General features: G+C 41.4%; 2 protein-coding genes across 3 annotated transcripts; one reads left to right on the forward strand and one right to left on the reverse strand.

Annotated features, from left to right (window-relative positions):
* Positions 1-3,906: 3,906 nt before the first annotated feature.
* Positions 3,907-7,859, reverse strand: vhl (von Hippel-Lindau tumor suppressor). Its single transcript, XM_012863820.3, has 3 exons — positions 7,389-7,859; positions 5,695-5,814; positions 3,907-4,716 (listed from the first exon to the last, which is right to left on the reverse strand). Exons 1-3 carry the CDS (start codon positions 7,573-7,575, stop codon positions 4,502-4,504), a joined length of 522 nt encoding a protein of 173 aa, XP_012719274.1. The 5' UTR covers positions 7,576-7,859; the 3' UTR covers positions 3,907-4,501.
* Positions 7,860-7,938: 79 nt separating this feature from the next.
* Positions 7,939-13,316, forward strand: LOC105927177 (zinc finger BED domain-containing protein 4). Of its 2 annotated transcripts, XM_036151550.1 has the most exons (7): positions 7,945-8,191; positions 9,558-9,672; positions 9,799-9,965; positions 11,102-11,216; positions 11,343-11,509; positions 12,645-12,759; positions 12,884-13,316. In XM_036151550.1, exons 1-7 carry the CDS (start codon positions 8,123-8,125, stop codon positions 13,108-13,110), a joined length of 975 nt encoding a protein of 324 aa, XP_036007443.1. In that variant the 5' UTR covers positions 7,945-8,122; the 3' UTR covers positions 13,111-13,316. The 2 variants fall into 2 exon arrangements, 1 of the variants encoding a protein (XP_036007443.1); XR_004933521.1 differs by having other exon boundaries at positions 7,939-8,191; positions 11,343-12,759; positions 12,884-12,901.
* The last annotated feature ends 1,700 nt before the right edge of the window (positions 13,317-15,016 follow it).

Genomic DNA, 15,016 nt, shown 5'->3' on the forward strand with positions numbered 1-15,016 from the left:
GAGCTTTGGGTCGTGACCGAAAGAACGAGATCCCGGATACAAGCGGCTGAAATGAGTTTTCTCTGTAGTGTGTCTGGGCTCTCCCTTAGAGATAGGGTGAGGAGCTCAGTCATCCGGGGAGGACTCAGAGTAGAGCCACTGCTCCTCCACGTCGAGAGGAGCCAGTTGAGGTGGCTCGGGCATCTGGTCAGGATGCCTCCTGGACGCCTCCCTGGTGAGGTGTTCCGGGCACGTCCCACCGGGAGGAGGCCCAGGGGAAGACCCAGGACAATCTGGAGGGACTATGTCTCCTGTCTGGCCTGGGAACGCCTTGGGATTCCTCCTGAGGAGCTGGCCCAAGTGGCTGGGGAGACTTAGACTTAGACAGACTTAGACTTAGACAGACTTAGACTTAAACTTAGGTCTAAGTCTAAGACTTAGACTTAGACCTTAGACTTAGGTCTAAGTCTAAGAGGGACGTCTGGGCCTCCCTGCTGAAGCTGCTACCCCTGCGACCCGACCCCGGATAAGCAGAAGACGATGGATGGATGGATGGATGGATGGATGGATGGATGGATGGATGGATGGATGGATGGATGGATGGATAACATTACAATAAATTTCAGTCCTCCTTGCTACTTTGCACTTCTTTGTGTTGGTCTGTAACAACCACCGTCTTTATCCGCTTATGCCTATCTAAGGCAGTCATCAGGCAATGACAAGGCAACGTAGACGCATCGTTGCGTGCCTTAAGGCACAGGGAGAACAACAACAGTGCTACCAACTACTCCACTGCGCAGCCTGTTCTGTCACATAAACCCCCCAATAAAAAAAAACACAGAGGTTTGTGGCTATGAGGGGAGATGAACTAGAACTCATATAAGGGGTATGAGTACTTTAGCAAGGCACTGTAAAGCTAGATTTGAGCAATGCGTGCCTTGGTTACACGTAGAGACCAGGGCTTTGTTCTGTTTTATAAATTACTTTCTAAAAGTAAATCATGTATGAAAACTTGTCATTTTTCACAAACCTGAATCTTTCAACCAGGCGGCTGGAATGGATGACAGATAGTCTGGAACCTGGGATGAAACAACTTTGCATTACACGGCACACATGACATGATCTACCCCTAAATGTGGTTTCGCTGGAATTTCCTTTTACGTGAACTCTGACCGTTGTTTTCATTTTGCTCCAGTGATCCGTCTGGAGATGTGGGAACACGACCGGGTGACTCCTGGGCCAAAACGTCTTGCTGATGAGGAAAACACACAAAAAAAATAAATTATGAATGGCGGACACTTGCAAAACACAAATATCGTACGTCCGTGCGAGACACAGGGAATGACCTCTCCTGTAAACCGAGGACTCACAGCTCTCGCCTGAAGTGACTTGAGTCCCGTGGTTTCTTTCTTTCTCCTCCTTCTGGGTGCATGATCCCAACAATGCTTCACACCTGGCTTCCACACTCCAGGACGTGTTGTGTTAGCGAGCTGCTTAGCAACAAGCCTGGCGGTGGCACCCCTGCGGAGAAAACCGAGGACGGCTAATATTTCAGGAGCCGACACGTCACACCAACCGGGGCGGTGTCCTTGGCCTGTCTCACAGAGAGCTTCTAAAGCATGTTTGTGTCACTATCAGTTAGGAGGTCGTTCTGATGGATTACATGACCGTTTAGGCGCTTTTCACCTACAGTAGTATAATTTGAAAAATAAATTTTCTGCAAAAATAAAATGTTTCCCCTGATTTCATTAAGAAACTAATATAGAACAGAACAACTTTCAATCCAGTTTCAGGCGATTAACTATTAACTTTATAAAAAACTAGTAACCAGTTTGCTGTACGAACCAGAGGTACATCCTTTCACACAATAAAACTTTTGGATTTCTCTCATTTAAAGTCACCAAAAAACAAGCCTTAATATAATAGACCTATGTGTAGTGAGTGACCATATGAATCTTTTCGCATTCACTTCTGGTCAAAAGTTCACTTGCAGTCATGTTGGGTCTGAATTTTATTTATTGGTTTTGTGCTTTAATTAACTTATTTGAATGCATCGTGAGAAGACCCAAATGTTTCTGGCTTCACCAACTTATAAGGTGCATTAAGAGCATAAATGAACTGGTCGATGAAAACTTGAAGGTTCGGGAGCAGACTTTACTGACAGACCAACGCGTTTTGACTTGTGGCCTTCTTCAGGGTCAAACTGAACCTTCAAGTGTTGCTGAAGTTTTTAATCGACCAACTCATGCTGAGAAAACAACTACATCGATTTTTCTCTTATCCACACATTCACAATTAGCGGTACCAAGTTGAAATATGCACTGCTTAAAAAAAATAAAGAGCGAGCACTTTTTAATCAGAGCATAATATCAGGTCAATTAAACTTTAGGAACATTGATCAGGTCAGTTCAGTAGTAGAGGGTAGAGAATTGTCCGCTGTTGTGGTCGATGGACCATCAATATGTGCCGTTGTCCGAAAGTTTGCAGTGTCTCCCAGCACAGTCTAAGGAACATGGAAGGGATTCTTGGAGACAGGCAGTTTCGCAAGGAGAGCTGGACAGGACTGTCAGAGGTCTTTAACCCATCAACAGGACCGGTGTCTGCTCCTTTATGCAAGGAGAAACAAGATGAGTTCTGCCAGAGTCCTACAAAGGGACCTCCAGCGGGCTACTGGCATAAATGTCTCTGACCAAACCATTATAAACAGGCTTCATGAGGGTGGCCCGAGGGCCCAGCATCCTCTAGTAGGCCCTGTGTTCTGTGCCAGGCACTGTGGAGCTCGACTAGCGTTTGCCACAGAACACCAGAACCGGCAAGTTTGGCACTGGTGCTCTGTTCTTTTCACAGATGAGAGGAGGTTCACTCTGAGCTCATGGTGCAGACGATAAAGGGTCTGGAGAAGCTGAGGTGAACGTTATGCTGCGTGATCGACGTGGTGGTGGTTAGTGTTGGTCTGGGGAGGCATCCGTGGAGGGACACACAGACCTGTAAGGGATAAATGATGGCACCCTGACTGCCATTAGGTATCGGGATGAAACCCTTAGACCCTTCGCTGATGCAGTCGCTCCTGGGTTCCTATAGGTGCAGTTTATTTTCTTACTTAGATGTGATGTGTTTTCAAAGTGTTTAAAAACATTTTTGAACACTGTATGTAGCATCATCAATGATTGTTTTTCTTAAGTTGCAGAGTCCTCAATTTCTTGTAGCCAACAAATTTGTTACATATTTCTTGTAGAATATTTGACCACCACTATACGCCACGTTAGGAGTCATTTAAAATGATGTGGTTTATCACAGTACCTGGATTTTTAATGGGATTGAGGTCAGAAATCTAAGAAGTTCATCATTAGCCTGTTTGCCCCGTCTCAAAACGAGTTTTAAAATGTTTGGCAGGATTTTCACAAATGTCTCACATTTTTTGCCATCTGCCACAAACCGTAGCGCTCAGAAATCAGAATATTGGTCAGGATGTTCAAGAACAACTCTTTGGTAGTTCCTGGTTTGTTCTAGTTCAGTTTTTTATTCATGGTGGGCTTAAACCATGAACTTAGACAGCACAGACACAAATTAACAAATCCATTTATACTTAATATATTCCACACCAAAGTGTTGTAAATGGCTTCAGTTTGTGGTTGCACTGCAACATTTAAAAACATGTATACCAAACATTAGTGTGGCTAAGTTTATATTTGAGCTTGCATGCATTCAGAAAATTCTCATATCGATTTAAAATTGTGCACTACTTTTTGCTTTAAAAAAATAAAACTGTTGATTGGCTCAAATTTATATGACACTCATGCCCATGAGAAGCTTATGCACACGTCTGACCATTCGCCATCCTTTGTCTATACCTGCTGATCCGCGCAGGGATAATCTATTAATTTAAAGGCTGACCAAAAAGGATTCAGGCACACTATATTTCAAAAATACGTTCACGCTGGAACAAATATATCTTGCATTTATTAATTGTCAAAAATATACAGTGGAAGTAATTCCGGTAAAGAAGCTATATGCAAATTAGGATCTCGGCCACGGATAGAAAAAAAAAGGAATGCATACATCTCTCACAGTGTCCTATCATCTAACTTTTAGGTGCATTGTACTTCCCCCCCCCCCCTCACAGAAAATTAGCAGCAAGAAAAAAAAAAGTTTAACTGAAGCTTCAAATTGAGTAAATGTAAGATTGCCCAAAAGTTGCATATAGCTCTTCAAAATTCCTCTATATTGCATCAAAGCATAGAATTTGCTGTTATTACATAAATGAGTATTTCAATTCCCACAAACGGTTTTGTCTCATTACAGCATTGTTTCTTCTCTTTTTCAAAGGCGGTTGTTGAAAGGCTAAATTGGCTTTTCTCCCGAGGGAGACTTTTTTGCTAGACTATCAGAGTGAGCGTGACGAATCCGATAGCCAATCACAGAGAGAGTCCTTTACAGCACATGAACAGCAGCGACTCATCCAGACAGTCTTTAGTTTTTTTGAGAGAGCACTGCAGCACCGATGCTCATATGCAACAAACACTCATCCGGTTTCCTGGCTCTCTCCTCCCTCGCGCCTCTGGATGCTCTCCAGCAGATGCTGCTCTACCCGCTGATTAATGCGCTGGAGATCTCTCAGGTGGTTGGGTGGATTTTCCAGCTCCTCGTGAAGGCATCGTGCGATTTCCAGCCTTCTGTAGTCCTCTGGTTGCACCAGACGTCGTACGACATAAAGAGCTCGATCCTTCAGACTGTCAACTGTTGAAAGTCAGACGAGAAAGTCAAATGTTTAAAGGGATTTCCTATTTGAATACATTAATGCCTTTTATTGCCAATTTCCTTCCACAGCCATTTTCATTATCATCAGAGGCATGAACCAATAGGGAGGAGATCGCAAGCACCCATTTCCCCTTGATCAGCTGTAATTAGCAGGTTAGACACTGAAAAATACCTCTATTCATTTAACGCATCACAACTAAAAATCACCACCATATCATCATCATCTATAAACGCACGAGCTGACAAGTTGCACTTTTGCAATATCTTAAGACTCATGGAAAAATTTAAGATTTACACTTTTGTGCATTAATAACAATCTTGTACATTTTTTGTCTGATTCACAACTACTTCCTTCCTTTTTTAAATAATCTAGAGCATTTATTACCTCCTTTATGCTTTAAAGTCCTCAGCAAAAAAACAAACAAATGTGTGGGTAAAAAAACAGAATAGTTAAGTCAAACATTAAAGAGAAGAAAAAAAATTGACATTGACCAGTAAAGCCTGATCAGTGCATCTTTGCCATTAGAATTACAAATAACTGATAATTGAACAACGTTTAAATTCATAAAATAATCTGATTTGCATATAGTGTTGTTATTCACGGTTTTATTTAGTGTCTGATTTCAAGACTTCATATTGTTTTTACTCCCCATAGTGATCTTTTAGGGCTGGATCCATTCATTTGTGTGTTTGTGTGTGTTTTTTTAAGCTTAGGATACCATTGGGGCAAATTTTTTCTTCAACCCATGGAAGAATTTATATGCAATTTAAAACAAACCAGGACTGATTGAACAGTATTGATGTCAAAGGGAAATCTAGTTTTACTTTTTTATGTAAAATTTTATAAGAAAGGAGTTTTAAAGCCACTGGGGAAAATACATAATTAGTAAAACCATACCACTATCAATTCTATAGTAAATGTTTTGCAATTTAGATGTCTTCAATAACTTGACCTACCTGGCAAAGTGATATTAACATGTACATCCCCTTCATCTGACGGCTTCGGCACAAAAAGCTCCTTGCAGTTGACTTTAAAAGGTTCGTCTGTCTCCGCATCTCTGAAGATCCAAGGGTGGCCTTAACAGAAAATAAGGTGAAAAAAAAAAAACCACAGGACAGATTAGTTTAAAAACATTTCTGGTAAAAGTCAATCAACTGGTGTATCCTGACCGCCAGGTGTTATTTTATTTCCATCCGCCAATGAATGTGTTCTGAGATCAGAATTGTGTACGTGTCTTTGGGTCTCAACCATCTGTGTGTGGACTGAAACCAGCTGGCTGGAGCAGCAGCTCTCTTTCCTACTGCGACAATGAAGATGTGGTTGTGGAAACGTTTTTACCGACCCGCATTCATCATGTCCACAGATCTGCTCGCGTGATTACAGCTTCTGAATGAAAGAGGTTTCCTGACACAGATAACATCTTAGCAAACTGCTCTGAGGCCAATCAGGAACTCACTTTTTACCAAAGCTGCAGCTTACTGAAGGTTTGCTATTATTCCAGGAAGCACATCTCATCGAATATTAGCTATTATGCTAACATATTTTCTTTAGAAATAGTCAAATTATATAATAATAATAATAATCATCATCATCATATTTAAAAAAAGCAACTTTCCACTAAACTTAACTATTTGTTTTTCCACCCAGGGGGAAACAACAAGTTGGATTGCTGTGGAGGAATTTCAGCTGACATTTCTTTTATTTATTTTTTTTATTCAGACACAATCAAGTATTTCAGGTCACGTTTAAGGTCATGCCACAGCATCACAAAGGGATTCAAGTCAAAACTATGCCAATACCTCCTTTTCTGTTTAGGTTATTCAGGGGGTGGATTAGGTCAGAACTTGTTGGCCAGACCTTTTCCTTATGGATTTTCAGCTAGAGAGAATTCATAATTTCATTAAATCAGGGCAGGTTATTTAGGTTTTGAAGCAGTAAATCCTCACACTACCATCACCTCATCTAACTCAGAGCATGATGCTGTTTTACTGAACAGCTGCATTAACACCAGAAGTAGCAGAACGTTAATGTTCTTTTTTCTCATCAGTCAATAAAATATTGTATGAGGTCTTTAAGATCATCAAAAATGCTCCGTGTTCATCTTGGTCAACAGTGATTTTGACTTTAGAAAGGTCATCTGGATCTAGATCTTCACCCAGTCTCTCTCTTATTGTTGAATGTAAACCCTAACTTTAACAATCCAGTAGGTCTTTAGATGTTGTTGTAGGTTCCTTTGTGACCTCCTGGAAAACATGTTCCCCATCTTTCTCTCCATTTGCAAGCGAGAGAAACAGCTTGTCACCTTTTTTCAGGTTTAAGAGATGCCAATGGTGTGGTTGGTTGATGTGTGTGTGTGTGTTTTTTTTTTTTTTACATGATTTAGTTTCACGTTGTCAGACACGTCCTGTTAACGCAATCTCTTGAGTCAACCGTAGTGCACCTGTACTGTATGGCAGCAGTGTAAATGAACAGGAGCTGGACAGGATGTTAAACTTAAAAAATGAGCAACAAGACTTTGAGAAAGATTACAACTGCGCACTAATCAGGGTTGTGCTATTGTTTAAAATGATGCTGCATCTCAGAACAGCCAACATTGAGTCCTCTGATTAATCGTGGGCTCCAGAGCTGATGAGGTTTCTCACTCACTCACCGACGTATGTGATCATTCTCCGTCCCGATCCTGGCTGGATGTCTTCGTAAGGTCGCGGCTCGCCGCGGTAATCTATCCACAGCGGCCGGACAACACGCCTGGTGCGGTTACAGAAGACAACATTAACGCGAATCTCGCTGCTCAGCGAGCGGACCAGGGGAAGAGGCTGCTCTCCTTCCTGAGGCATTGGTCCTGGTCACCGACTCGCGGAGGAGGTGTAGCGGGGTTAGCTCAGCGGCTAACTAGAGATGAGCTAGCTCAAATAAACCAGGTGCCTTTTTTTGTCGTCGACGTAAGCCCATCAAAATACCGACGAAATGTGTCTATTTTGTCAGTCTAGCTTGTTAACATAGCGTAAAACGCTACAAACAAGCAACGACGTCACCAACGATCGCATCGGAAAACTGCACCTAGCTTCTTTTTGCTCCGCTAGAGATGTTTATATTCCGTCTTCCGGTAGAGATGCAGCACTTTCCAGTGTTCTGATTGGTCAGAAAGATGTGACGCGCCCTCAAAAGAAAAAAAGAAAAAAACAGAGGTCTCGCGAGCGTGCAGTGCGTGGCGCAGAAAAAGAACGTCAGGGGTCGATTACGAATATTATGGCAGCCCTCTACTGAAGCTTCGAAACGAGCTTCAACCCCACATCAGACCCCCAAACAGCGCCGTGTCAGAGCTTAGGAACAATGGCTGATTTGTAAGCGCTGTTACGGGAATTGTTGCTGTTGAGCGACAGAATGGAGCCGTCCAGGAAGAGAGGTCGTTCTGACATGTGGGGATACTTTAAATTGATCGCTCCTGATAAGGTAGGGTGCGCTGCCTGGCTCCTCCATATGTGTGTAACGTAGCAACAGACGCATAAACGATAGTGGCTGCAAATACACTACTGTACTGGTAGTAGTCCAGCTTAAATCTGTGGTAACTGTCGTATTTAAATCCATACACTTTACGCATTCTTAAAGTATGAAACATTAATAAATCTTCATCTTCCTTTTCATCGTTTTGGACGGCCTTTTTTTTAAGTTATTTCTAAACCTGCTTCAGACAACAACAACAAAAACAGCCTTTGTAGCCACGCCCCCTTAAACCGGAAGCAAGTACCATAAAGGAGTGATGACTGTCACCAGGTTTTGCAGCATCCAAAGGATTATTAGTGACTGTTTTCTTTATTTAAAAAACAAAAACAAACTGTTAACGGGACTGTGTATAATGGACTTTGTGAGAGCCCATTGGTGGCACAAAAGAGGATAAGAGCAACAAAGGTCATTATTGCAGAAAATGTAGCTGTTTGGAAGTAAACAGGTGTAGCTGAAGCTTTAGATTTAGTTATGACATTTCAGACATTTTAAAGCTCAGTGTGCTTGACAAACGATGTAAAAATAAAAATGACACGATGAAAAGAGATAAGAACAAAACATAAGGCAAGCATAAAGAAATTCCAAAAAAAAAGTAAAAAACAAAGCAACTGGAATGACCATGACTTGGATGACTGAGAATCTTCACCAGCACAAGCATAAAGAAAGTCTTTAGAGATGTATGACAACACACACACTAACGTGCAAATTAGATCACTTAAAATAAAATATAAATACATTAGAAGAAGAAGAAGATTAGCTTTTTGCAAATAAAAGACAGGAGCTTAGCTAAAAGCTTGAGAAAACAGGCATGTTTGAGTTTGCTTTTAAAAAATAAGTCTTATTCTAACAGCACTTGATAGGGTGAGTCCTAGTTCTGTATTGCTCTCCCCATTGTTGTGTTTCCTTCATAACACTGTATTTGTACAGTAGATTGAACCAATAATGTATTTCCTCGTTTTAATCCAACCTAGAATATGTTGTCTTTGTTTTCCTCCATGATCGGTAAAACACAGTTATCCTGTGTGGAAGTATATGCACCATTGTTGATTGTTGAACTAGTTTACTGTTTTATCGATATTTTAATTTCTCCCTTTACCTATTGCAGCTGCTTTTAAAACATTATTATTGAAGTGGGGTTTTTTTTGGAAATATGAAATGCACAAAAACTGTATTATTTTTTATTTCCAGAAGGAGGGTATTACCAAAAATGTACAAAGCCTTTGTGCTTAGGGCACTCAAATGACTAGCATCTCCCGTGGGTATAACATTTAAAACTCAAACTGCCTTTTAAATTAACATATAGCTTCGTTTACAGGTCCGATGCTCGGTGTGTTCAGCTGAGCTGAAGTATCATTCGAATACTTCCTCCATGATTAGGCACTTCACTATCCAGCATGGGGCTGTGGTCAAGCAAGTGAAGACAAACGAAGGTAGGGTCTACGTCTTATAATGTTAATAACAAGGACATAAACAAAATCTGACCATATTCCATAAACCACTGCTTTCTTTCACATTTTCCTTTTATTCACTAACTTGCCTTTATTTATTTGTCTAAGTCGACCAGAAGCCAGACCTAGATGACACGCTTGTGAACATGCTGGTGGAGCACTCGCAGCCTTTTCCCAAAGTGGCCACGTTGCTTTTGAGTGAAAGTACAGGGCAACCCAGGAAGAAAGGTCGTTCTGATATGTGGGAATATTTCAAATTGATCACCCCTGACAGGGTAGGTGTGCTGGCTCTTCTGAATCATGGTGCTTGTAGAGTCGATGCGCCCCTGTATTTACAAGCGAGGCAGCAAACTTGTTTTCCTGTTCCCCTATTTATTACAGAAGCTATGCCGGAGCAGTGGATACACATAGCACAGAAACAATTGCCCTATCTGAGTGCTCGCTTTGCAAACCTCGGACATAATAATTGCGCCTGACGGAACAGATTCCAGCTCCGGCTGTGAGAATGAGACAGAGACCTGGCCGGAGCTACCTAAATTGCCTGGCATATTTATTTTCTCTCTGCTAAAGAAAACATTACAAGACCCTTCAATAAAATGGCTCATACGGTCACATTTCATCTGTATTGTACAAGAAATTTAAAGGAGAGACTGTATGCTCATGTAGAACGGGAAGCTCTCCTTCACACTTCATCAGCAGACTTGGTTCTGTTGCCTTCACATAGCGAACGCATATGTTTAGTATCAACGGTCAAGACTAGTTCACTTTAAACATCTTTAGCAAACAGGAAGTTCTTATAAGTAATTGCTAAATTTTAGTCCCATAGGTGAGGTGGTTCGATTCCTCTCACTGCATCCAAGTCAGTTTGTCTCAGCTGCATCTTCTCGCTAGGACAGGTTTACAGCAGTGGGCAAGGAAGTTGAACTGAGCCCAAACTCAATCAGCCTTTTCAATGTTTTAACAGTTCTGCATCTCTTTCACTCTCCAAAAACCAGATGCTATACAGTAGAAAACTTTCCATTGCTGTTTCCTGTGTGGGCTGCAGGCGGCTACATGTAACCAATCTGCTACGATGCGACCTCCAGCAGCCACATGTGGACTCTTTTGTTCCTCAACACCCGAGGACTGTTTTCTAGTTAAATCTAGCCCTCAACACATTAAATGGGCTGTAAAATCTCTATCTAACAGACACAACAAAAAAAACTATAGAGGTATAGATGTGCAGAGTAAGCCTCTTCGTCACATGCAAATCAGACAGTATTATATTCCTTTTATCTGGTCTCTTTTATTTTTAGGTGCTCGGGGCTAACAATGTGGTGGTTGGTGGAAGTGGAGGAGTTTCCTAGTAAGAGCATTGTAACCCACCGGGGTAAAACTTTTTTGACTCATAATGTGTTTTTATCTTGTGCAGGTCCGGTGCTCGGTGTGTTCAGCTGAGCTGAAGTATCATGGGAATACTTCCTCCATGATTAGGCACTTCACTAGCCAGCATGGAGCTGTGGGCAAGCAAGTGAAGACAAACGAAGGTAGGGTCTACGTCTTATAATGTTAATAACAAGGACATAAACAAAATCTGACCATATTCCATAAACCACTGCTTTCTTTCACATTTTCCTTTTATTCACTAACTTGCCTTTATTTATTTGTCTAAGTCGACCAGAAGCCAGACCTAGATGACACGCTTGTGAACATGCTGGTGGAGCGCTCGCAGCCTTTTCCCAAAGTGGCCACGTTGCTTTTGAATGAAAGTACAGAGCCACCCAGGAAGAAAGGTCGTTCTGATATGTGGGAATATTTCAAATTGATCACCCCTGACAGGGTAGGTGTGCTGGCTCTTCTCAATAATGGTGCTTGTAGAGCAGATGCGCCCCTGTATTTACAAGCGGGGCAGCAAACTTGTTTTCCTGTTCCCCTATTTATTACAGAAGCTATGCCGGAGCAGTGGAGAACACAGTGCAGAAACAATTGCCCTATCCGAGTGCTTACTTTGCAAACCTCGGACATAATAATTGCGCCTCACGGAGCAGATTCCAGCTCCGGCTGTGATAATGAGACAGAGACCTGGCCGGAGCTACCTAAATTGGCTGGCATATTTATTTTCTCTCTGCTAAAGAAAACATTACAAGACCCTTCAATAAAATGGCTCATACGGTCACATTTCATCTGTATTGTACAAGAAATTTAAAGGAGAGACTGTATGCTCATGTAGAACGGGAAGCTCTCCTTCACACTTCATCAGCAGACTTGGTTCTGTTGCCTTCACATAGCGAACGCATATGTTTAGTATCAACGGTCAAGACTAGTTCACTTTAAACATCTTTAGCAAACAGGAAGTTCTTATAAGTAATTGCTAAATTTTAGTCCCATAGGTGAGGTGGTTCGATTCCTCTCACTGCATCCAAGTCAGTTTGTCTCAGCTGCATCTTCTCGCTAGGACAGGTTTACAGCAGTGGGCAAGAAAGTTGAACTGAGCCCAAACTCAATCAGCCTTTTCAATGTTTTAACAGTTCTGCATCTCTTTCACGCTCCAAAAACCAGATGCTATACAGTAGAAAACTTTCCATTGCTGTTTCCTGTGTGGGCTGCAGGCGGCTACATGTAACCAATCTGCTACGACGCGACCTCCAGCAGCCACATGTGGACTCTTTTGTTCCTCAACACCCGAGGACTGTTTTCTAATTAAATCTAGCCCTCAACACATTAAATGGGCTGTAAAATCTATATCTAACAGACACAACAAAAAAAACTATAGAGGTATAGATGTGCAGAGTAAGCCTCTTCGTCACATGCAAATCAGACAGTATTATATTCCTTTTATCTGGTCTCTTTTATTTTTAGGTGCTCGGGGCTAACAATGTGGTGGTTGGTGGAAGTGGAGGAGTTTCCTAGTAAGAGCATTGTAACCCACTGGGGTAAAACTTTTTTGACTCATAATGTGTTTTTATCTTGTGCAGGTCCGGTGCTCGGTGTGTTCAGCTGAGCTGAAGTATAATGGGAATACTTCCTCCATGATTAGGCACTTCACTAGCCAGCATGGAGGTGCGGCTAACCAGAGGAAGACAAGCCAAGGTAGGATACACGTGCTATACTTTTGTTATTAATAACAAGAACGCTAACACAAAATGCTTCAGCTTCACACTGCTATGCATTTCCTTTTTATTTCTGCACGTCTTTGTTTATCTGTTTGTCCTAGACGACCGGAAGCGAGTGCTGGATGAGGCTCTTGTGAACATGCTAGTGATAGATTCACAGCCTTTTTCCATCGTGGATGACTGTGGGTTCAAGGAGTTTGTGGCATTGCTTGATCCCACATACACTCTTCCATCCAAAAGTGCTCTAAAGGACATGGTGATCCAGAGATACAAGGCCCAGATAGCCAAGCCTCAAGCACAAGTTGGAGACTCTGACCCTGACTGCTGATCTGTGGACCTCTGTTTACATGAACACAAATTGAGCGCTTACCTGACGTCACGTGGCTGATTCTGCCGAGGTGGCCTCAATGTTTTTTGGGAGTACCACCTTTCCTGAAGCTCATACAGCTCGTAGCATCGCTGCTGTCACAAGACCCGCCGTGAAGGAATGGGGCATCGAAGGCAGGGTGACCTCATTTACGACCGACGCGAGAGTAACATGGTTGCCTGTGTTAGAATTGTAAATTGTAGCTGTGCACTTTGTTTTGTTCATTAGTCTAAATTAGCTTTTCATAATTTTCCAAGTGTGGAAAAGGATGGAAAAAAAGAACACCTATTATGGTTTATTTCAGAAATGTTTTTCTTCTGATTTTCTGATTTTGAAACGACACAATAATAAATAACAATAATATTAATAATCATCCTTATTGTCATTGCCCCATACATTCCAATGAAATTTGTCCTCTGCATTGAGCACATCCTTCGGGGAGCAGCGGGCTGCCACTGTAAGGCTCAGAGTCCCAGAGTGGGTGTCTGTGGGAGTCGAACCAGGAACTTTACAGCATCCCCATAACGCAAGCTCCCTGCTTTCTAACCACTGTCAACATTTCCCTAACAGTTATCCCTTTGATTTTTAATTTGACACCCTTTATCTTACATTTGCCCACTCACACTTTGTTTTTAACATTACCCATCATTATTTGGTTTTTCACTTTACTGAATGAGCGAACGCATTAAAAATCAAGACATTTTAGTTTGAACAATATCCATGGTTTTTAAACTGGATAAAAAATTCTGAACAAGAACTAAAACTGCTTATTAAAGGGAACCTAAGGTCACAAATTGTGCTTTGATACATCTGCATTTAATCGCAGATATAGCCTATGTTAACTGACATGTTCAAGAGGTATGGATTAAAAAATGAAGGTGATCTAAGTTTTTCCAGTTGCTTAAAAAGCTGTGAAATGGCCCTATACCAGGCTCCAAGAATTATCACAATCATGTATTAGTATCGTGGAACCTGCAGATTGTCCATACCTCTATTCAAAAACATTTACTGTGGCATTTTATACAGAAACAAGCAAGAAAAATATAAAAAAATGCTGGGAAGAAAATCTAGAAATCGGATCCTAGAGAATTATGGCATTTTATAATAAAATATTTAGGAACCCTGCCTTTAACAGGCCTGCCAGAGATGTCAGCTTCAGCAGAAATGCAACGTTAGTAGCCAAATTTTCCTACTTGGGATAATTTCCTATTCCGTTGGGATCTGGAGAATTTAATTAGAAACGTTTGGATCTTTACCTCAAAACCTACAGCTTGAGAGCAAAGCCAGTGACAGGATGACCTGCAATTGACCCTTACTGGAGAAATTAGATACATTTATGACTGTAGACTTTTTAACAAAGACCTCTGTGTTATCTTACATCTTTTTGAAAAAAATTTTTTTTTTAAATCCTAAAAAACAAGTGACCTCTCAAACTCTGGGGCGTCTTCTGTGTTTGTGAAAACTCAGAACAGCTTAAATAAAACAGGAAGTTTTAAAATCATAGTCAGCAGACGTGCATCGCTTGGTCTGAGCGTAGTATGCTAAACAGGATAAAGCAGGTGCTGAGCAGGTGTCGGCTGAAGCACACAGTACATCCTGTAGGTTTTGATGAATGATGGTGTCCAGCTCCACCTCACAAAGATAAGAGGTGAAGAAGGTAGGAAGCTGCAACATACTTTCAGAATTCTGTGTGAGTTCTTAGTTATTCTTGGATATAAAGAACAGTCCAAAAGTATTTATGCATCTTTTTTTCCTTTTTTTTTTTTAAATCTGGCTCTGTTAAAACAACAAACAGTTAATTTAGATTCAAACCAATACAAGGTACAACATTACGGTCAGGTGGATGGGAAATGATAGGCTTTCAATG

This window comes from Fundulus heteroclitus, chromosome 20, assembly GCF_011125445.2.
Source record: "Fundulus heteroclitus isolate FHET01 chromosome 20, MU-UCD_Fhet_4.1, whole genome shotgun sequence".
NCBI lineage: Eukaryota > Metazoa > Chordata > Actinopteri > Cyprinodontiformes > Fundulidae > Fundulus > Fundulus heteroclitus.

Coding starts and splice junctions, on each gene's coding strand:
- LOC105927177 (XM_036151550.1), top strand. CDS start 8,123: ATGGAGCCGTCCAGGAAGAGAGGTCGTTCTGACATGTGGGGATACTTT. Junction 8,192..9,557: donor AATTGATCGCTCCTGATAAG/GTAGGGTGCGCT, acceptor CTTCGTTTACAG/GTCCGATGCTCGGTGTGTTC. Junction 11,510..12,644: donor AATTGATCACCCCTGACAGG/GTAGGTGTGCTG, acceptor TATCTTGTGCAG/GTCCGGTGCTCGGTGTGTTC.
- vhl (XM_012863820.3), bottom strand. CDS start 7,575: ATGCCTCAGGAAGGAGAGCAGCCTCTTCCCCTGGTCCGCTCGCTGAGC. Junction 5,815..7,388: donor GAGAATGATCACATACGTCG/GTGAGTGAGTGA, acceptor TTTTCTGTTAAG/GCCACCCTTGGATCTTCAGA. Junction 4,717..5,694: donor TGTTAATATCACTTTGCCAG/GTAGGTCAAGTT, acceptor GACTTTCAACAG/TTGACAGTCTGAAGGATCGA.